This window comes from Bombus flavifrons, chromosome 16 (genome assembly GCF_040668555.2).
Source record: "Bombus flavifrons isolate JBK064 chromosome 16, iyBomFlav1_principal, whole genome shotgun sequence".
NCBI classification, from domain to species: Eukaryota; Metazoa; Arthropoda; class Insecta; order Hymenoptera; family Apidae; genus Bombus; species Bombus flavifrons.
Genome location: NC_138457.1, coordinates 5,700,162 through 5,722,423, shown reverse-complemented (window position 1 = coordinate 5,722,423; position 22,262 = coordinate 5,700,162). Strand labels below are relative to the sequence as shown.

Below are 22,262 nucleotides of genomic sequence, written 5' to 3'. Positions count from 1 at the left end.
TTTAAGGAGTTCTGCATGGAACGAAATAAATGGTAATCTGAAGGCGCAAGATCAGGGCTATATGGTGGATGTGACAACACATTCCAACCTAGTTCCAATAATTTTTGGTGGATGACCCAAGATGTGTGCTGGAAAACAACACCCTTATCTGCCAATTCTGGCCGCTTTTCTTCAAGTGCATCGCTCAGTTTGGCGAGTTGTGAAACGTACACGTTTGAATTAATCATTTGGTTTCTTGATAAAAGTTCAAAGTACAGAATTCCTTTATAATCCCACCAAACTAACAGCATAATTTTTTTTTGGCGAATTTCAGCTTTTGGTGTCGTCTGGGCTCTATAAACTATCCACCTTTCGTCGCCAATAATTAGTTGTTTCAAAAATGAATTAATTTCGTTGCGTTTCAGAAGCGAATCGCAGATGCTAATGCGTTGCTACAAATGAATTTCGTCAAGCTGATGAGGGACCCATAAATCCATTTTCTTGACATAGCCAAGCTGTTTTATTCTTTTTTGAATGCATGTATGCGATACATTGAGCTTCTCTGCAATCTCACGCGTTGTACTATAATGATCTGAATCGATAATGACCATGATATGGGTCTCGTCAACTTCAACTGGACGACCAGACCGTTGAGCATTTTTCACTGAAAAATCACCAGAACGAAATTTGGCAAACCAATTTTGACACTGCCTTTCTTTCAAGGCTTCATTCCCATATAGGGCACATAACTTCTTGTGTGCTTGCGATGCGTTTTTGCCTTTTCGGAAATAATACAATAAAATATGTCTGGAATGCGTGTCTTGTTCTTTCATTTTTAAATTGGGATAAAAACGAAACTAAATAACTAATCGATACAATTTTTTATTAAATTAAAGGTGGAAGACCAAAGAATAACTTATGTATTATTCTAAAAAGTTAAGCACTTTTTGTTTATTCTACGACTATAATTCTTTTTGCTTCAAAAATTCAAGTGAAAATAAGCCAAAATGATTTTTAGAATCAAACTGTTTTACTATTGGTTCTTCTTGCGCGCGAAATAATCCTGCGCACTGAAATGCGTACTGGAAATGTAACGGTTGACCGTGGTTGAGTCGTTGCTCGTTGCACGATACGTATCATTCATTATTAAAACTTACTGGTAATTTAATTTACTTTCCATTTTAATTTAAAAAATTTGATATATTCCAATAATGTTCCTCTATGTACATATTATATGATATAGTATATATTTCATAATTTTCTCTATGTATTTGAACAGAGTATAGGTGTAAAGGGAATTATTAATTTATTTATATGTAATTTATAAATTCATTCATTGATTGTGTAAAGTTTAACGAAATGAACGAAAATAAAGATAAATGAAAAGTAACAATTTGATATTATAAACTTTGTACTTCTCATTTACATAGCTGTACTATTAATGATGGATAATAAACAATATTATTATAATCAATTATATTGATGAATATATGTATATATGTTATAAGTACGTTAATAAAAATATGTATTTCTCAGGTAATTAAAGCCATCATGAACTGGTTCTGCTGTTTCAACAAATAAGGACGAATAGCATTGCATATTACAAAAGTAATTTTATTTTATCTATTTTATTCAATATATTTTTGGATACATAATGAGTATACATGAATTTAAGATTTGAAATATTCTATTTACAATACAAATAAAGTCTTTTATTAATGGAGAAATATGTATATATATATATATTTTCGAATACTTTTTCAAAATTCTGTCAATCTGTAAACTAAAACGTTTAGAATTAAGAAAAGAATTCAACAAGTATTGTAGTTATAGTATACTTGGTTCAAAGCCAACTAACGTTAACTAAAATAACATTACAAAAGATATTCAAACGCTCAGAGATCAGCAATGTTTACATTGAATATTCAAGATGAACATTTTGTTCAATAAATTCAGTAGATTGAAAAAATAAGATACACGATAATTCACTCCATATTTCTTCATAACATTGATGAAAAAACTAGAACAAAAATAGAACTAGATAAAAAATCAGAACAGTAATTTGAGACAGATATATATTAAAGTTTTTACAAATATATCTAAAATTATTTATAAATTAAAGAACAGACTTCAGACGTACTTTTTCACAATTTATATTAATTTATCATAGATACTAAACGTAATAAATTACTTGTTAATTTAATAAAGATATGGTTCATCAAACCATTCATTAATCATAAATATTTTGTAGAATTATTTTTTCCTAATTTATGCTAATTTTTTTTATAAATATTAAAAACAGAAAATTAGATTTTCGTATTTATAAATTAATAATTCTGAATGTGTTGGAATGATTGAAAGGGGGAGGGTTAATTGTTATCTATATAAAACAGATCAAATATTTATATGCAATAAATTTATGAGAAAGGTTTCTTTATTAATTAGAATATATATTTTTTAATTTCTTTTTACATTATAATCGAAGTTACTATTATTAGTCATAAAATTATGAATTATAAATCAACAGACGTTAATAAAATCTAATAAATACATAATTATATATTTACAGAGCTGTCCATGGAATTCTTACAAACTATATTAACACATTTATAATTGATAATTTGTGGGAAAGATCAACTACTGGGAGAGAAAGAAATCAAGTAAGACATTGGGTTGTTGCATGTGAAATGGCTAATATTTTACAAAAATAATATTGTTTTGTGATGGCCAAGATGTATTCAATCTATTACATCATACTCTAATTAATTCTACTTTTAATAAATCAAAAGTTTTATTAACTATTCATTTGCAATACCTAACTATTTGTTAACTATTGTTATGTCATTATTGCATTTATAACTGTTTCTTGAATTGTATTTTATATATTTATATATTTTATGTTTTTATACAGTTATATATTATATAATTGATATAATATTGTATAATTGTTATATAATTAGGTATTTGTATGCGACCGATTGTTGTCGCGAAGATTGCATAGATTAATATTTAATAAGTGGAAGCTGGCACCTAAAAGTTTTTATATGAATCTGATATGATCATGAATTCTAATGAATATTGACTACCAAGAGATTAACCATTCATTAAAACCGTGTGGCTTTTCAGCGTGTTATGCAAGTACTTATAATATAATAATACAACAAAACTAGCAAAACATTTGAAAAGAAAGAGGAAAATTAAACAAAAAGAAACTAAAAAAGGAAGGAAGCGGTAAAAAGAAAATAAAACGAAAAAAGACCTAACCGTGGAAAAAAAATAAAAGTGAACACTTCGAACGCGTTGGGAGAATTGTTATCTGCAAGTCTTGAATCGTGTTAGCGCGAAAAATCAAACATGTGCAAGACGCTTGCAGATAAAAACATTTGACTTATCCCGCCACCCACGTGTATCTGTTTACAGCTAGTGACTTCACACATTGGACGAATGGATACAAGCTAATATGGCGTCAAATTAACGTGTAAAATACGCTAAAAATTCTTGGTTTTATATACGTATAACTTTTGAACCAATTGATTTTTAAACTCAAAACTTATATTTTTGGATTCTATTTGTCGAATATTATCGGAATATATAAAAAAAGTCAATAATTTTTGGTTTCTCAAAGTAAATTTCAACCGACAACTCAATGTAGTGGCTACAAAAAGTATTTGAACATACCCTTATTTTTCAATAAAATATTTTTTTATCATATTTTACATTTCATTCTGATAGTATCAAATTTTTGTAGACGTAAATATACTATTAAATGATACAAAATTTAATATACCTGGATCTAATTAATATGTAAATGCAAAAATAAATACTTTTAGAGGTGTAGAAATGCTTTTTGTAGCTATTATAATTCAGATAAGTATGGTGGAGGAATGTAAGGATATAATATGGATTCTGAACACCATAAAGTTCACATTGATGTAGGGTACAAAAGATCATAGTATATTATTTGATATTTTGAGATTTATTTAATATGGTAAACATGGAACATAAATAAGACATTTAAAAAACTGAACTTGAAAAATTATATGGAAATTTAAATTTTTATATAATATACAATTGTGGTTTCAGCTGGAGAGATATAAGGTAGAAAGAATTAGTAAAGCTCAAGGTTCGAGCATAGTCAAATGGATGAAATATCCGATGAGGAATCTTTCCGTAATGACAAATCTATGGAACATAGAAAATCTGATGTAAGAATAAGGATTTAAATCTATTTTGTTGTTTGTGAACGTCAAAGCACTAATTCCATTGATTATAGCCACATGAAGGAGTTTCTTCAAAAGATGTGACACAAAGCAGTGTCAGTATGAGCGAAGGAGAAGCAGATGGGGATTTAGAAGGTCTTGCAGGAAGGGTGGTTCAATTAGAAGAGTTGTTGCAAGGGAAAGAAGCCATAGTCGAAGCTTTAAATGCGGAAATTGATCACTTGAGAGCAGAGGCTTCATCTCCAAACTCTTCTCAAAGCCAGAGTAGTAGTATACACAGTAGAGATGTCATGTCTTTGTATCATATAAAAGTATGTAAAATCTGTTCCTTTTTTTTTGTTGACATAGTATATATAGATAGTCATGTGTTATTTTCAATCAAATAGCTACAAGAGTTTGAAAAAGCAGTGAATCAAAGAGATAAGCTAATAGAAGATCTAATGTGGTCTCTGCAGCATGCTCTGTCCGTAAGAGATAATCTTGCTAGTCAATTGAACTCCTTAAATGCTATGCAGATACCTTGTAAAGATAGTGATAAGAATAAGTGCTTGGAAGAAAAGGTAAGAAAATTATATTTTTTATGACCACAAAATAAAGAGATTTTTATTAGAAAATTAATGGTTTCTAGATTGATACTTTAGAAAAGACTGTAAGCGATCAAAGGTCAATAATACAAAAATTAAATAGCCAGGTGACCCAAAATCAAGAATATGTACAGACACTGGAAATGGAGAAAGAAACTCGAACAGCTGAGATTAACGATTATAAGTTGCAAATTAATAATTTGAATGAACAAATCCGTCTAAATGCTGCTGACAAAAATTTAAACATCGCCGAGACTTTAGAGCAACAGAAACAGTATGAAGTGCGTGTAGATAAGATAAAACAAGATATGCAACATATATTAAAAAAATTTACAACTGAGATGAATATAAATACTGCACGTCATCAACAGGAATTAAAAGAGCAAGCTGCAAAGTATGAGAAAGAGGTAATGAATATCCAAAAAGAATATGAAGAACATCTAAAGCAATTGAAAGAAGAAAATAAGACTATGGCTGATCGCTTGAACAAGGAACTACCAGATCTGGAGACTCGACATGCCAAAGAACTCTCCATATTTCAAACGCAGTTGGCTCACTATAAGAAAACTGTGGAAACTTTGAAACTCGAGTTAATGAATCGTTCTGAATCCCAACAAACTGCCCAAGCTGAATTGAACGAACATAAATTAAAGTTTAATGAGTTTAGAGTGCAGGCAGAAAAAGTTACACGCATTCAAAATCTAGATCATCAAAAGGAAAAAGAGATGCTACACGAACAGATTAAGTTGCATAAACTTCAATTGGAGGAAGTCACTTCAAAGTACATAGCAGCGACTGCGGTTCTGGAATCGAAGGAAAGCATTGAACGTTCCTTGGAACAAGCCTTAACAAATGCTGCTGTGTTGAAAGAAGAGAATGAAAGTCTAAAATTTAAACTCGATGATCTGTCGTCGAGATACTCGACAGCGCAATCGTTGATAGAAAATAGTCAGTCTCATGAAAGAACTTTAAGCAACAAAATTTATGATTTAGAGAAATCATTATCCAGACTTAGTGGTATAAACGTGAGTACTCTAAGCGAATTGAACGAAACTACGTATCAGACTTTTGACGAAGTGGCGATTCAATATCAGTTGACAAAACAAAAGCTTGAGGAAAAAGCAGAATTCGAGAAACTTTTAATTTGTAAGATTGAGGGTCTTGAAGAGGATGTTCGTAAGTCAAAAGAAGAGTTGGAACAAGCAAATCTTACAAAGAAATCATATGAGAAACAGCTTAAGGATATGAAGAATGTGTGCGACAAATACAAATCTGAGCTGAGTTCCTTGAAGAAGAACAGTTTGGATGGCCAGAGTACCCTGCCATTAGCAGAAGAAAGCAAATCATCTAGTCAGAGTATGAAAGATACCATCAGTGATCTGCTGCATAAAACTGAAGAGGATCAACAGGAAATCAAGAAGCTTAAGATGATCCTTGAGGTGAAAGAGACAGAACTTGCAGAATCCATTAAAAAAATGTATGATCTGGCAGACATGTTGAAGAAATCTGAGGAAGAGCGTGAACAGTTGAAGACTGGACTAGCCACAGCATGGGCACAGTGTGCAGAGGTAGAGGAAAAATTGAATCAAACATTAGCTTTAAGCGATAGTAAACTTGATGTTTCATTGTCATCATCCAGTTACAACAGTGCCTTAATGAAACAATTTAAGCTGGATAGGATTGTTAATAATTCTGTAGATACAACATATGATAAAAGCATCGATATAAATAGAACTCTTGATGAGAAAACCGAAGATCCTAATATTAGTAACAGAACAGCATCGCTACAAGAAAAATTAATGCTTGTACTGGAAGAAAATAAACGGTTGCTGAAAGAAGTAGAACGTTTAATGGGTCAACAGGCAGACTATGAAGAAATAAAAAACAAAATGGATCATTACATTAATCTTTCAGAAAACCTCACTATAGAAAAGGAACATAAGAATGAAGAAAATAAAGCTTTGAAGAAGAAGTTAGAGAATATGCATTCACTGCAAGATTCTGTAAATCAATTAACTTTAGAGAAGGAGACTTTACGTAAAGAAATTGAAGCACTGATTCATGTTCATGACGAGCAGATAAATGCTATAAAAACCGAAACTACATCTGAAATTAGAAAAGTACAATCATTAATGTTGAGCACAAAAGCAGGCACAACAGAGTTAAACGATCTCAAAACCGAACTGGAAATGCGACACGCGAAGGAAATGGAAGAACTGCGTATGTATTTCGAACAAAAATGTTTGCTGATGGAAAAACAATATTCCGAGGAAATATTTAGTCAGCAGTCAAAAAAGATGTCAGACAATGATAGTGAAATTGCTGACATAACTGAAGGCTTATATTTCGGAGGTGCTGGCGATTGTTTGAACGTTTCGAATATCTCTGAGCATAGTTCAAGACTTGGTTCTCCAATAAAGGATGAGCAATCTAAGCATACCAGCCAAAATTTTAATAGTTATAAGTCTGAATTAGAGTATGAAATAAATATCAAAACTTTGCAACAAGAATTGCAAAACAGAATAATAGAGTTGCAGGAAGCGAAATTGCAATATGAGAAATCTTTAGAAGAACAGAAAAATATGTATGAAAGACAACTATACAATAACAAGGACAAAGAAAGACGCGAGTTATTGAAAAATATGGCAAATCAGGTAAGCAAGATAACTTGATTGTTTTATGAACTTCTTATTTGTGTATTTAATGCATTTCCTTTATCTTACTTTTTGTGTTAAATGTTGAATATCTTTTTGTGCATTATAATCGCTTCTTCTTCAAGAATATGTGTTACATGCTAATAAAAATTGATTTCTTTCATTCACTTTGCTATGTACATTAGATTGCACTTTTTAAATTTGGTATGTCTTACTTTAATCTTTCAATAGTATGTTTTTTATGTTATTCTTTTCTATAATTCTATTTATTTTCAATGAAACGCATGATTCTTTAATTTATTTAAATGAAGCCTGCATTTTTTTAATAATTTTGTTCTTGTCAAAAAACCATTGCTTCGTTCTGAAAGCATTTTTAGAATAGTTTCCAATTAATAAAGGTCACAGATTATAAATTGTAAAGCAAAGTCGTTAGCTCGAACTGAGTACAATTATAATGTATTATTTCTCTCGTAACTAACATGCTATTGTGTGACCACATATGTATGCATGCAGCATTGTCAAACAGAATGGGATGCGGGTGCGTTGGAAAACGGTGAATTAACGCAACTACGAGCGGCCTACAACCATCAATTGGAAGAACAGATCGCACTAGCTAAGTTGGATATTGTCAATGCGCTCCAAGAACAAATTCAGGTAGCTTTAGATTTAGCCACACCAATTTATATGCTAATATCCTGCAAAAAATTGATTCGAAAATATCCAAGACAAATTTAGTTTCCTATCGATATATTCACTTTTAATTTATCACTTTCATGTCATTGTAATTTAATCAATAGGCACTTTTAACGGTTGAGTCGGATGTAGAAGATAATTGGCCAGCAGAATTGTTGGAATTACGAGACAAACTGACTGGTAATGCAAAGAAGGAGATGCAACTACTTAAAGAAACCCATACTGAGGAAATGCAACGTTTAAAAGAAGAGCATTCTCGAACTGTAGCTAGAATGATCGATCGTCATCAGGAAGAACTTAATAAAATTAAGTCAGAATGTGTTCAGAATTATGGTGAAAAAGGAGATCTTGATAAAGGCTTAGTAACAGATAATCAAATTCTTGAAGAAAGGTATTTAAATTTCGAGAAAATTAAAAATCGTTATTATCTTTTATTTATAAAAATTTTGTGTTAAACAGGAATACCTTAAGTAAAACGTGTGTAACTCTTAAAACGTTGATCGAAGAACTGATAAAGTATTTTAGTATTTGTGAAGAGGAAGTTAATAATACTTTTATTACCAAAGTTGTTAAGAGTCAATTATCCGATAGCGTCACTAATGAAAAAGCCATGCAAATTGATAAAACTGATGGATTGAAATTCAACGAATCAAGAGAGAACCAAGAGACTAGCTTATTGAACTCTTCCAAAATGAAGATACAAAGGATCCACTTTGCTCCAAAAACTACCGAGATAGTTTCTATAATAAATAGCAATGCCGAAACTTTACCAACTATTCTGGAAGAAGATGAGTGCATAACAGAAAAATTAAAGCAAGAATTGAACAACTGCGTACGTCGCTTGAAATCTGAAAGCGCTGAAATTCTTAGCACTTCTTTATCCACAAGAGAACGGAGACATAGCTCCCCTTTGAAAGATACTCTTTGGTTAAATAAAATGAATGAAGAACTGAATTTGAAACTTCATCATGCTGAAGCTCTAGTCATCGGCTATCAAGAAGAGATTGGTCACCTGAAAATGACCATTTTAGATCTTCAAAGGAAGCTAATTAATGCAGAGAATAAAAAAGAAACAATCACAGAAGGTTATGGGGAAAATTATGATTTAGGTACTGACATTACTTTGCAAGATTTCTCACAATTGCAAGAAAAAGGTATGAATTCTTTTGAGGCATGAACATTGAACTTTTCAATGGATATCTCCTGAAATTATGTTTTATTTTTCAGTGAGACATGTATTATCAAATGGAGGAGGAGATTGCACAGAATTGTTGCAACTGATAGATGAACAATCTAGACTGACTGAAAAATTGATGGAAGAGGCAAAAAGGGAAAAGGAAGATTTGCAGCAACAGGTAAACTGCAACTTCTTCTTATAAAGGATGCACTGATTGCATGTATTTTCATTATATAGAGTTGGTATGCTACATACAAAACAGTTGTGGTGTATTGCATATTGAAGACGAGTTTTGTATTTGGTAGTCCATTATTTTATCTGTATCTACGAGCTTAGTTGTTCATACATTGCACAAGACATTCTTTTTTTGTTTTTGAACTCATAATGAACAGTCTCATTATCCATGCATCAATATTTAACTTTTAATAGATTCGATTATCATTTGACGAGTATTTCAATCGATAGATGATCTCGTGTTCAGAAATCGATAGAAAAAAATTTACGATAAAAGCGTATGAAATAAAAGAGAAAGAAAAGAAAGAAAAAAGATAAACGACCGGTAAAAATGTATAGCTCCGTGATGCAGCTTTTTAGAAAGATTGATTGGCGTTCTGTTATCTTGCCAGCAGGTGCCTTTAGAACCTACTCCTACCCCATACATTCACAGGGTTTGCCGCCGAAAGGTAAATTATAGAATTACTAATACTATTATAAAAAGCTGTTCCGTAAGTTAACTTTAACCGCAAACCGAGCAATATTTAACAATAAATTGACAAGAACGCTATGGACTCTCTCAATTCTGATGAAATGGTTTATCATAAGAATCTACTAAATTTCATGCCATCATTAAAAATAATAATTTCCTAATGATTAATTAAGGCATGTGTTACATTAAAAGTATGTTTATTGCTATTAATCTCTTGTATGCATGCTATTAATATTGTGAATTAACTCTCCCTTATCCTCCCTGGTTGCATTATTAATTTAATAACAAAGAATACGTTTGAAGAAAGTTGATGAGCATTTTTCATGAGTATTTCAGAACACTTTATTTTTGTTGCTATTTATTTTGCATAAAGGCATTTGTTTTTAAATTGATTAAATGTGTATTGATATGAATAATATTAAAGTTTATAACTCATGTAGCTGCTGAAGTTGTACATTTTATTGACTATTTTTATTCAAGTTTTTTACTTTCTGCTTTTTAAGTGTTCGATTTTATTGGTATTAACTGAAAGAAAATATGTGTAGATTGAGGCAGCAGATAAGCAATTAAAAGCAACTCGCAGATTTCTGGATGAGCAAGCAAGCGAAAGAGAAGCTGAGAGAGATGAAGCAGCGAAACAAGTATATGTTCTGCAGGAACAGCTTAAAGAACGTGAACGAGAAAAGGAACGAGATCAACGCATAACATCCGAGGTGAGTCCTTGGGCATTATATTCATACTGTTTAACAATACAATAATTTGATATAAACAATTTACGATTCTAATTGAAATATTCATTCGCACCCAAAACATCTGCTTTTTTGGATACTTTACATGGTGCGGACTAAATAATACATTTTAATCAAGTTCAGAAATTTCTTAAAATGATTATTTCTATTTGTCTTGGATTGGGATTTTTTAATGATCTTTACTGATCTCATATAAATTGATCAAACTAATAGATAACTTTTGGGATATCATAATTGAGTTCATTTTTTATGGTCAGCTATATTGTCAGCTATATTATTAAGTAATTAGGCAGCTTATAACACGCATTATCACTAACCTATTAACACGAGTTTTCCTGCACTCTGGTTTTGGTTTCTGTTTGTCACACAAAGCAGTCTACACTATCACCCGAAGCAACGTCAGACGTTCCTGTGCTTCAAGCATCTGACATCAGTGCAGTTGTGAGTGGTCATTTATTTATAAGAATTAATACATTTAATAATATTTCAGATCCAGGCCCTACTAAGTACAAAGTATACATTTCATTTTAATAAAAATTAAGATGATATGCATGTAACTTTTATTTTGTCACTTTGACAAATATTTTTTGTGTGCTTTACATATTGGTGATGCTTTCCAGCATTTAGTTTATGGTTGTGGTAATGGAATAAACTTAGCAATTGCGAAGTTTCATTAAAAAGTCGAATGCAATGTAGGTGGAGGTTCTAGAGTCTCAGATGAGAGAGATGTCCTCTCTTATGTCTGACACAGAGGCTAGAAAATCTGAAACCGAGAGTGAACTGAAAGCAGCTATCGACAAGATTTGGGTACTTAGAGAAATCATCACAGACTTGGAACAACAACTACAGATCAAAACCGAGAAGGAAGAATCTCTTCAATTACAAATCAATCAATTAGAAACTGTGATTGCTGCGCAGACTAAGAACCAGCATGAATTGGTCCAAGAACTGGATGCTGTTAAGATGGGTAGTGAAAGCAAGCAACTAAATGAACATATTATTCACCTACAGGTAAATTTTAATGAAATACTTAACTTTGTTAGAACATACATTTTTAATAATACGATTTTGTAGGAGGAATTAAGAAAACACAAGTTAAGTTCTGAACAATTCAACGTGAATTCTGCGGCATTGAAGCAAATGAAAACAGAACTTCGCGATATGCAGAATCATTTAACTAAAAGAATTAGAGAACTGGAATCTGCGCACATGTGTAGTTCCAATTTGAGTTTGAGTCAACCAAGCGAAGATGTCTCTATCAGAGAGCAAATAGATGCCTCGCGGTGCCCTACTCCCGATGATCCTACTGCACCTCCAATGTTACCTCTCGACCAGTTACTTAAACTTAAGGAGAAAATGTTGAAACATGCCAGAGCTGAAGAAGTAGCACTAAAAAGAATCAAAGATTTAGAATTGCAAGTTACTGCTTTCAAAAACCAGAACGAGGAATTACAAGCAGAGCAGGAAATTCTTCAGCAAACCACTTCTGAGCAATTGTTTCAAATAGAAGCAATGCGTGGTAGATTGGAGCAACACAAGCAAAGCGCTCCATTTGCCCAGAGACAGGCTACATCACGCTTAGAACTACAACTTCATGAAGCTAATGCCAAGTTTCAATCTTTAGAACGAACCATTGCTGACAAAGATTTAGAATTAAAGGACATGAAGAATCAATTGGATAGAATTAATCAGTTATTGCAAGAGAAGGAAGCAGAGATTGCAAATGTGGTGCAAGTAGAAAGTGCTACTATTCAGAAGTTGAAAGAGCATGTAGAAATTATTGAAGAGGAGAAAAAGATTCTTCAGGCGAAAGTTGGTGTTCAAGAGCATGCACAGTTAGAATTACCGAGACTAATAGACAGTATGTTAGCAGACAAGAACGAGGAGATAGATCACCTGAAGGAACAATTATCCAAAAAAGAAAAGCAACTTGAGATATATTCTTCACTGAATTTGGACGAAACACAATTAAGAGAGTTGGTACGACAGACAGAGGCAAAGAATAGTGCACGTACATTGAGCGATATTCTATCAATTCACTCGGAATGCGAAGAGACTACGGAAGCCATCAGAGGAGCCAATACGACACAAAACTTACCTAACGTATCTGCTTTCAAAGTTCCTACTTCACCTGTTCCAAAAAGTATAGATAATTCAACTGTACCTTTAATGGACAGCACTAAGATAATTCAGGTTCCTCTTCTAGACCTTGGTTCTCAAAGTCTATCAGCAAATTCCAGTCAACAGTCTAGAATCTTAGACTTGCTGCACAGTGGCCAGGAGTCGAAATTTTCCACGTCGGAAAACGATAATTCTAATGACAGAACTGACCATGCTACACAGTCAACAAAACATTGTACTCAAACGCAAGAATTACCACGAAGAGAACGTGCTGATGAGAGAAGTGACGACAGTAGTAGTAATAGATCTTATGTTCCTTCAATGAAATACACTCAGACGTCCATCAATGAGACATTGAAAGAGGTGGAGAACTTGGAAATTCAATTACAGGCAGTAAGAGAGGAATTAGATATGAAATCAGCAATTTTGACTAAAAGGGAAGATGATTTAATAGCTCTGCAGAAACTTTACGACGAGTTGCAAATGGAATTTAAAAATGTTGTGGAGACACTATCCAGAGATAAGTGTTTCTATCAGAATCAATATGAATTGTCACGAGTATCAGAGAATAAAATAAAAAAAGATCTTCAGGAAATAGAAAATATTTTAAAACTGAGTAATGAAGAAATGCAGGACCACAAAAATAAGATACAAATGAACGAAAAAATTATAATAGAATTGAATTTAGAGAATAATAAATTAAAAAAGGATATCGAAGAGAAGGAACAAGAATTAGGACAGACACGGGAATATACTATTCTCCTCCAGGAACAGGCAAAGGAGTTACAGAAATTCAGAGATGCAATTCTCGAAAAAGATATCACTATCGAAACTATCCAAACCCGCAATATTGAGATCGAAAATGAAAATAAACAGTTGTACGAATTCAAAACAAAGTACCAATCTACCAAACAAGAATTATTAGAATGTCAGAATGAAATTCAAAGACTGACCGAAGGTCTAAACAACAGGGATCAGGTCATTAGAAGATTGGAAGAAATGGCCAGACGCACCAGCTTCTCAGGAACATCCTCACCTTCTAACGAAAAGGATCAAGAAATCCATCATCTGCAGGAATACTTAAAAGAAAAAGATAAAGTGATTAGACAAATGAGTGACGATAGCAAAAGTCTGCACAAGGCTTTGGAAGCTATACAGAATAAGATGAAGGAATCTGGAAATGTTGTGGAATTGAGAAAGAAGTTGAAGGATGAAAGAAAGATAAATGCTGAACTGAGGAATATGGTGGATAATCTAAACAAAGATCTGTCTGATCTAAAGTTACCTGCACGTAAGTATTTCTTTATATAAATTAAAAATATAGTTTTATTACAATAATTATTTATTGTATAAATTTGCAGAACGATTGCAAGATGATATCGACATCGAAGACATGGTGCAAAGAGAGCTAAATTTATCGGCACACTTAGATAGAAAGATTATGAACGCCATAGAAAACGATGACGAGGATAAGAAAAAGACAGAAAGACAAACTCCTTATCAGGACTTCCAAGAAGCAAAATATATAGAACTAAAATTAAAACTGAGTCAAGCTAATAAAATCAATGAAGAATTGAAAAAGCTGAAAGATGATTTGGAGATAGAAACAGAAATGCTCAAGTGCCAGATAACAGAATACGAAGGTCGAATTTTCCAACTAAAGTCAGATTTAACAGAGAAATCAAAAAAAGTAGCGAAACTAGATGAAGAATTATCTTCAGAGAAGAATTTGATGAGAAAATTAAAGATTCAGATTGAAAAGGAGCATAGGGCAATGCAAGTTGGTTGTTCAGAATTAATAGAGACCCTCCAGAGTAAGTTGAAGAATTCTTTGGACAATGAGGTGAAGCTTAAAAATGAATTGTCCTTGCTACGAGATGAGCATAAGAATTTAGAGATTCAACTGAGTTTGATGAAAGACCATGTACAATCCCAGAAAGTCGATGACTTATCAAAATTAACAGATTTAGAAGCTGAGAGGAAGAAATATCTATCATTAATGGAAAGCTTTGAAAAAGAAGGAAGGGAAAACACAGAGCTGAAGGACACTTTGAGGAAATTACAGATGGAGAAGAATCATTTTGAGAAGCAACTAGAAGTGGAAGTGGAGAAAAATGAGAACTTAACAAGTAATCTAGTTTTGATAAAGGGGACTAACGATCACTTGCAAACTGATCTCAGGCGTACCAAAGAAGAACTAAAAGCGAAACAGGAAGAAGGCGAATGGTTACAGAAAAGGATTAAAACCATGACTGACGCGGAGACTAAGAGACAAGAACAAAAGATCAGTGAACATAGTGAGCTCAAGGCTTTGAGGAGAGAAATCAATAATGCTAGAGATGTGATAGTTAGTATAAGAATATATTAATTTATAACGACTAGTTTTTTGTGATTTTTTTTCACGTGATTAATTTTTCGATAGATGGATTTGGAGGCTGACATGAAACAGTCAAAGAGAGAATTAACGGAATCTCTAGAACGGGAGATGAAGCTAGCTGAGACTTTTAAAGAAAGGGAAACTGATCTACTTAAAAAGTTATCGGCCGTCAAAGATGAGGAGAAGAACTCTAGGGATGTGATTGCTGAGTTACAACAAGAAGTAAAAGCATGTACAAGGAGAGAATTGGAGCTCACAAAGGAACTGAAGAGCAGATTTACAAACGAGAATATGCCTACAAAATTCATGCAAAAGATAAATGTAATGAACTTAATATTTTTTAACTTCTAGTAATAAACTCCTAGTTATCTTATGAATTGTTGTATCTTATAACTGATATTATGGTTTATAGGATCTCAGTGAAGTTAATGAAAAATACATGACAGAAAAGACTGTACTTCAAGAGAAGTTGATAAAATCAAGAGAAGAGAAGGAACAATTGAACCAACGAATTAAATTACTCGAAGATCAAATCAAACGAAATAAGGGACCTCAAGTTTCAAATGCTAAAATCCCAGAAATAGAAAAGGTAATTTCTATCTTTTTTTCATATGTTCATTTTGTGCTCAATGATACGATAATATTCTTTTTTACAGTTGCAACATTTTTATGGAAAGTTTCTGCGAGCGGAAAGCAGACGCAAGGCTCTAACATATCAGAAACGATATTTGTTAATTGTAATTGGTAGCTATCAATTGTCTGAAGAAAATACTCTATGTGTACTTGCCCAATTGACCAGAGACCAGCGATCCTACGCTGTGGTAGGCCGTAACAAGAAATCGCCAAAAGTTCGATTTAGGAGTGCGGTGCTTGTTTTGATTAGTATCCATAGAATGAAGTGGTTAATCGTGAGATGGAATATTGGCAGACGAATTGGTGTGAAAACTCTATTATGGAACATAGATCAGTCTTTCCTACCAATTCAAAAAGCCGCCATAAATCATTCACCTCCTGTTCGAGATAAGACTACCGCAAAGTAAGTGAGGAATTATTAGAAAATGAACATTTTAACTATCTGAAATTGGATTTTTAGTGGAGATGGTGGTTTCGACACGTTTGAACAGTATTGCCAACGACTGAAGAATATTCATCAAAGATTGGGTTTAGCAGAGGCTGAGAATCTTCAGATTATTCCAGAATAGTATTACGTTTTGTACCTAAGTTCTGTAAGTATCGTAAACAGTGATTTAACTATCACGTCACTGTTTTCTGAATGCGGTCATTATTGTGTGATCCGCATGGGATTGCTGTTTTCGATTGGCGAAACAATCGAAAACGTTCGAAACTGGGCATTTTTATCGGAAAACATGTTGTTGCAAAAATTGGAGCTTCTTTCAGCTGTATTTTTTCTACAAATTGTATATAGAATTGTAGCATAGAAAATACGATATGTCGAACACGTGTTAAATTTCCACACCAATTATTAGAGGATGATGTATTATGCGTGCTATAATTTTAATATTATCCATACTCGTAATATTTTTAAAAAATTGAACAAGATGACGTCATACTAGTGCTTATATATTGTGTTTTACCAAAGTTACTGATAGAAATATTGCTCTTAAGCGTACTGTTATTATAAGGATACAAACCTGTGCCTTGTACATTGTAATAAGTGTTCTATTATTTATTTGTTGATGATCTGTACGTTTTTATATTGTGAATAAAAAATAGAATACCTTTTTATCAGATCGTGATTCGTTGATAGGAATAGATTAATGAACCATCCGTTTATAGTAGTTTACGATATAAGTATGTATTTTAACAAAAGAAAGTATCTATAATTTCATTTTACATTTCATTGCCTCGTATATCTTTTTTGGATAAATATCATTTTGTACAGCTTTGCGATGCTAGTCTCGACCTGTGGAATTTTTTGGTGAGTAGATAAGTGATTTTAACAGCACTTTAAGTATGATCGTTCTTATACGAGGATTCTGGTCCATTGTAAATTTAACGAGAACTAATTTTACGTTAACGAGGAAATGATACTAATTAACAATGGCAAAGACGGTGAATTACATAGGATTCTATAATTTCCTCAACAACATTGAAAACACTAAACACAATTTCTGCTTGACAAAAGTTATTTACATATGTACAGTGAGATGTGTGATAAAATATATGGCGATCATCTAGCTTTATATGTATATATATGTATATTTAAAGCTACAATCGATTTTGTAAGACGTAATCTAAGAATGTAAGGCTTCCTTTTTCTTATTCGTTCGAAGACATAGTATCTAAACAGTGCAAATTTTACTATCATTTTTTTCATATTTTATACTTTGATATTCCCGTAATAAAGCATCGATTTCTTAACGATAAAAGAAATTCGATGGGCGTACGTTGCAATTCGTTTTCATAAATTTTTAATACTTTCGTCATAAAATATTCAAACGTTATTACTTATTACTTATTCGTATGAAGATTCAAATATACATTGCGTTTCGTCTCGCTTACGGTTTATAAGGAGCTTGTAGAATGTTCGATTTTCAGTTCCTGATTGATTTTCATTTCTTTGATTTCTCGCTAGAACGTCAACACGTTGATTGCCACGCGAATTTTACATATTTTATCCGAAATGTACTACACCATAACATTAGTTTTTACAAAATATTACATCGTATTTGTGCACTTTATTCAGATAATTAGAGTGCAGATTTTTATGCATCTATAGAAAATTTGAAAGTGGAAAATTGCGCAGAATATACATGATATGAAAAAATATATGAAATATCCAAAGTATAATGCAGAGGTAAAGCAATTTTTTACCGAATCTGTATTTTATTTATTGTTGTAATTATATTCATATTTATATTCGTATTTATTATTGTAATTATATTCATATATGAATCTTTTATATGACTTTAAAAATATGAATTTGTGTAAAATTCCGGATTTTACTGATAATATTATCTAAGTTATTTACGTTGTTGAAAATCTTTTCCATGAAATTTATATTATTTTAAGCATTCTAAAATATTTAGTAAAACGTGTGTCATCGATGACCACCGTGGCAATCAATGTGTTAAACAAATTATAGCCTTCGATAAAAAATTTTTATCTGGAAATTTTAGAACCGATCTTTTACTTATCCGCGCTTATGATTGGTACACGCATCCTTGAAGTTAGTTGCATTGAATGGTCCGAAATAATCGTCGTGAAGTTGTCTGATGATCGTCTCAATCGGGCACAATTTTGAATCTCGCCGCGTTTTTTCCACTTCATTGCGCTCGATGTAACTGACACTGTAAAAATTTGCATTTCTACAGAACGGAATTTTTTGGGTGAAATCTTTTCCATTGATCACCACCCGGAAGTAGAAATCACTGGCTACGTGGTTTTCGTTCTTCGGATTTATCCGATAGACCTCGATTACGAAGCGGGAAGCATAATGTGGCATAGTCAACTTGTCAGAAAAGATTCCAAGAGCGGTTGCGAGGTATTCCAGTGTTTTATCATGGCCAGAGTATAAAACTATTTTAGGTTTGGCCTCGGAGATAATTCGTAGCATGTAGGAAACGATATTTCGAAGTAGTCCATAAGCTCTTAGCAATCCATATTTTCTACGGCTACTGCTCTTTGCCACTTGTTTAGACTCCCATTCTGTATAAGTGAACAAACCTGTTACGTGTTCAGTCTTCACACAAACCCTCTGAGTGTTAAAATCTATGCAGGGCAAGGAAGCACCATGGCAGATGTATGTTAACAATGCGTCCTTCAAAGTATTTGGATCTGTCATTTGGGCTTGATCAGGGATCTCGAAGACTGCATTGGAAGCCTGTCGTATAAGCTCAGCCACCGCTGGATGAGATTTCAAATGATCAGACATTTCCTGTAACAAGAAACATTGTGTTAAAAAGAGTTAATGTTAACTTCATGATAGAGGCTAAAATTTAATTACTTTTAGGTGTTGTTTGAAGAATTTTTCAGCAGCGGGACACGCACAGTCTGTGTTACAAAAAGCATAGCTTTGACTTTCTTGCATAGTTATTTTGGCTAGATTTTGGAAACCATCTGTTTCCAGTAGGGCATAGAGTAAAGCAACTGCACTTTGGACTGTTCTTCGATACCTAGTGCTATACACAACAATGTCTTTGCTGGATATAGAACCATTTCCCAGATTCAATTTGTGATAATAAGCATTTCTAAGTACGATTCCAGTTTTTAACAATTGTCCAATGCCAAGTGTAGTCAATTGACCAATTCTGCAATCTTTAGAGTTGCTGGGCAGCATAGGAAAACCATGGAATGGACCTAAGAATTGTGCCCAAGCAGTTCTCGAGTAGCTGGAGACATTTTGCAAGAAGTTCACATAGTTCTGGTATAAACTTTCTAATTCAGGTATGGAATTAAAATCTCCACCGCAATTTACTATGCTTATATTTCTAATGTGCGCCAAAGGACCCCTGTCTCCATGCCGAACAAATACTAAAATCCCTCCCAATGTCAAATTCCCATCCAATTTTCCTAAATATGGAAAAACCACATGATTCTTCCATTAGCTTATTAATTAATGATTACTTAATAATTGTAAAATATTTTGTTTGCTATACCTTCTGTTTCTGCTGTGATATCACTTGGAGGATTACAAAATTGAAATATCTTTTTGGTTCTCATATCGGTTTTCAAATTCCTGGGAAATTCCCTGATGGAGATGTCATTATCTAGAACTCTGGCTTGCATTGAGCTCTTTTCATCTATTCCAATGTACTTGTACATACCTATATAATTCAACAAAACAGTTTTATTTTAAACAATTGCATTATCTTGGAATCCATATACATGAACATTTATATAAACGATAGGATGGCATTCAATCCGCTTGCTATAAAAAGAAGTAACAAGAAAGAGATCAGATGGCAAAGGGTTCTTTAACCGTGTTTACGTATACGGCTCACAATAAGCCAACGAAGCCGATAATGTGAAATCGCGTATGTGCTAGTTAATCGCATTGTTATGTGTGTTTATTTACGAACGCTCACGCTACGATAAAATAATGCATTGATATCAACGTGCTTTTTAAAGAAGCATTATTTATTATATATTTAAAAGAAACAAATACAATAATAAATAAAAATGAAAACTTACAAAAATAAATATCGAATGCATGGAACAATTAGGATATATGCTGAAAACAGAAAGAAAAAAAATAGAAGTCGAGGAAAAACATGTCAGGTTTCTTCAGTTACCAGCAACGAGGAGAAAGATCCACACGCTGAGAATGACATAGCAATAGAACGCTCGATGCTGGTACGAAAGTCGGACCATTTCCGCCAACATCCTGCGGCCGATCCTGGACCCAGCCAGGACGTTCCTGAATCTCACGACCTCGACGTCGAGGACGTAGCTGACGGTAACACCAAATCGAACAACCAGAGTAAATCCGGTTCAACGACACTTCTCCAAGCTGCATCCTCTCTTCTCAACGATCCTGCTGCATAATTCTACCCTGATAGCTTTTGGAGAACTCAAAGGGATGAGAATCCCGTGAACTACGTCGTCAAGCGAATTTCTCACGTCCCTCCTCGATACTGGCTCCAACCAGAATACTTCGGTGGATGCAGATGCTGACCTACTCTCTGACATTATCCTTAAACTAATTTTATTTTACTATTAATTATTTGTTTATTTTCGCGATTTATCGCCGTTGAAGGTGTTGAGCTTTTATATTAAATTAATTATCGTTCCTCGTTTACGATTAGTTAACGGACTGCATGTAGATGTAATATTGACGGTTCTCGTTGAATTTGTTTACGATTATAATATCATTTTACTATTTCACAGGTTTGTACATTTAGTAAGAACTTCCTAACAGATGTGGAAAGTATATCGAGTACCTCCGTACTCACGTTAAATCGCAGCAGGTTAGTATCGAGCGCAGGCGCTTTTCTTTTTCCTCGCAAATCTCTTTACACTTTAATTTTATATACTTTCAGGCTCGTTATCTGCATTGTTTGGACGATTCGATTACGAAAAAAAAAGTTGAAAGAGTCGATGAACGACCCCTTTCCCAGAAGCTCCTTTATCACGAAAATAATTCAAGGAAAATATCTCTTTCGCGCGGAACATTTACCCTTCTTCAATTATTATCACCAAATTTTCATACTTATTTACAAATTTGCGTTTTTACAATGATAATAACAATATCGAATTATCTATCATACGTTAAGCGTGGATCAATGAGTTTCGATGACATTTCATGACAACAATCTTCACTTTTTACATCTGAGTCATTTTACTTCAAGAATTAAAGTTTAAAGAGATCACTCACAACAAAGATCGAGCGAAGCTACAACCTTACTAAAACATTTTTCTGCGACTACGACAGGTAAGCCGCGCTCCTTGCGACAGTAGGTTATCAAAGCGCGCTTGCGCGCAATGTGTGCGGCTCGATTGGCCTGGTCTCTGTTTTAAATCCATTTCGATCCGCGGTCGAGAGAGCTGCAAAGAGGTTTGCTTCAACGATGGGAATGCGCGATATTCAACGGTTCATCAAACTGGACTCAGAAAAATATAAAAATCTATGCTAGAAGAAAGAACAAATAACTAACAATTTCACGTACAGTACTTGGAATCTCCTTTTGTCTCTATACTTTAACTTCTTTTCTTAATTTAATTATTCAATATATTTAATTATATTATTTGTATAAATAGTTGGAGGAGAAAAGACACATAAAAAAAATTTTTGATATGACGGTCAACATTTGAATTTGATATTTAGAAAATTAAATTTTAATTAAATATCATTAATTATTATTAACGTTCATTCTAATTTTATACAAATATATTGCAAGAACAAAATAATTATTTTAGTATATAGTGTTTGCATGAGCATTCGTTAGGTAAATCTTTGTCAAACGCGGATTCTCGGTTAAAAGAGTGAAAATAGGTGAGCTGGGAGCGCAGGCGCTGGTGTATCTATTTCCGATTTCAGGT

The 22,262-nt window shown here is 33.0% G+C and overlaps 2 protein-coding genes across 9 annotated transcripts; one reads left to right on the top strand and one right to left on the bottom strand.

Moving 5' to 3' along the window:
- Positions 1–1,053: 1,053 nt before the first annotated feature.
- On the top strand, positions 1,054–17,017 carry LOC138188450 (golgin subfamily A member 4). 8 transcript variants are annotated; one of them, XM_069130226.1, is made up of 21 exons: positions 1,054–1,138; positions 1,516–1,587; positions 2,549–2,639; positions 4,063–4,184; positions 4,253–4,510; positions 4,586–4,759; positions 4,828–7,437; positions 7,951–8,091; positions 8,235–8,521; positions 8,590–9,284; positions 9,358–9,485; positions 9,937–9,990; positions 10,559–10,726; positions 11,135–11,203; positions 11,459–11,773; positions 11,837–14,174; positions 14,245–15,230; positions 15,306–15,581; positions 15,673–15,849; positions 15,917–16,296; positions 16,354–17,017. In XM_069130226.1, exons 4-21 carry the CDS (start codon positions 4,119–4,121, stop codon positions 16,460–16,462), a joined length of 9,231 nt encoding a protein of 3,076 aa, XP_068986327.1. In that variant the 5' UTR covers positions 1,054–1,138; positions 1,516–1,587; positions 2,549–2,639; positions 4,063–4,118; the 3' UTR covers positions 16,463–17,017. The 8 variants fall into 8 exon arrangements, with proteins under 8 accessions (XP_068986327.1, XP_068986326.1, XP_068986324.1 ...); XM_069130225.1 differs by having other exon boundaries at positions 9,934–9,990; positions 11,138–11,203; XM_069130223.1 differs by having other exon boundaries at positions 9,934–9,990.
- Positions 17,018–17,057: 40 nt separating this feature from the next.
- LOC138188454 (2-phosphoxylose phosphatase 1) lies at positions 17,058–21,904 on the bottom strand. The gene is made up of 4 exons (XM_069130241.1): positions 20,516–21,904; positions 19,880–20,047; positions 19,228–19,793; positions 17,058–19,158 (listed from the first exon to the last, which is right to left on the bottom strand). Exons 1-4 carry the CDS (start codon positions 20,604–20,606, stop codon positions 18,415–18,417), a joined length of 1,569 nt encoding a protein of 522 aa, XP_068986342.1. The 5' UTR covers positions 20,607–21,904; the 3' UTR covers positions 17,058–18,414.
- Positions 21,905–22,262: the final 358 nt, after the last annotated feature.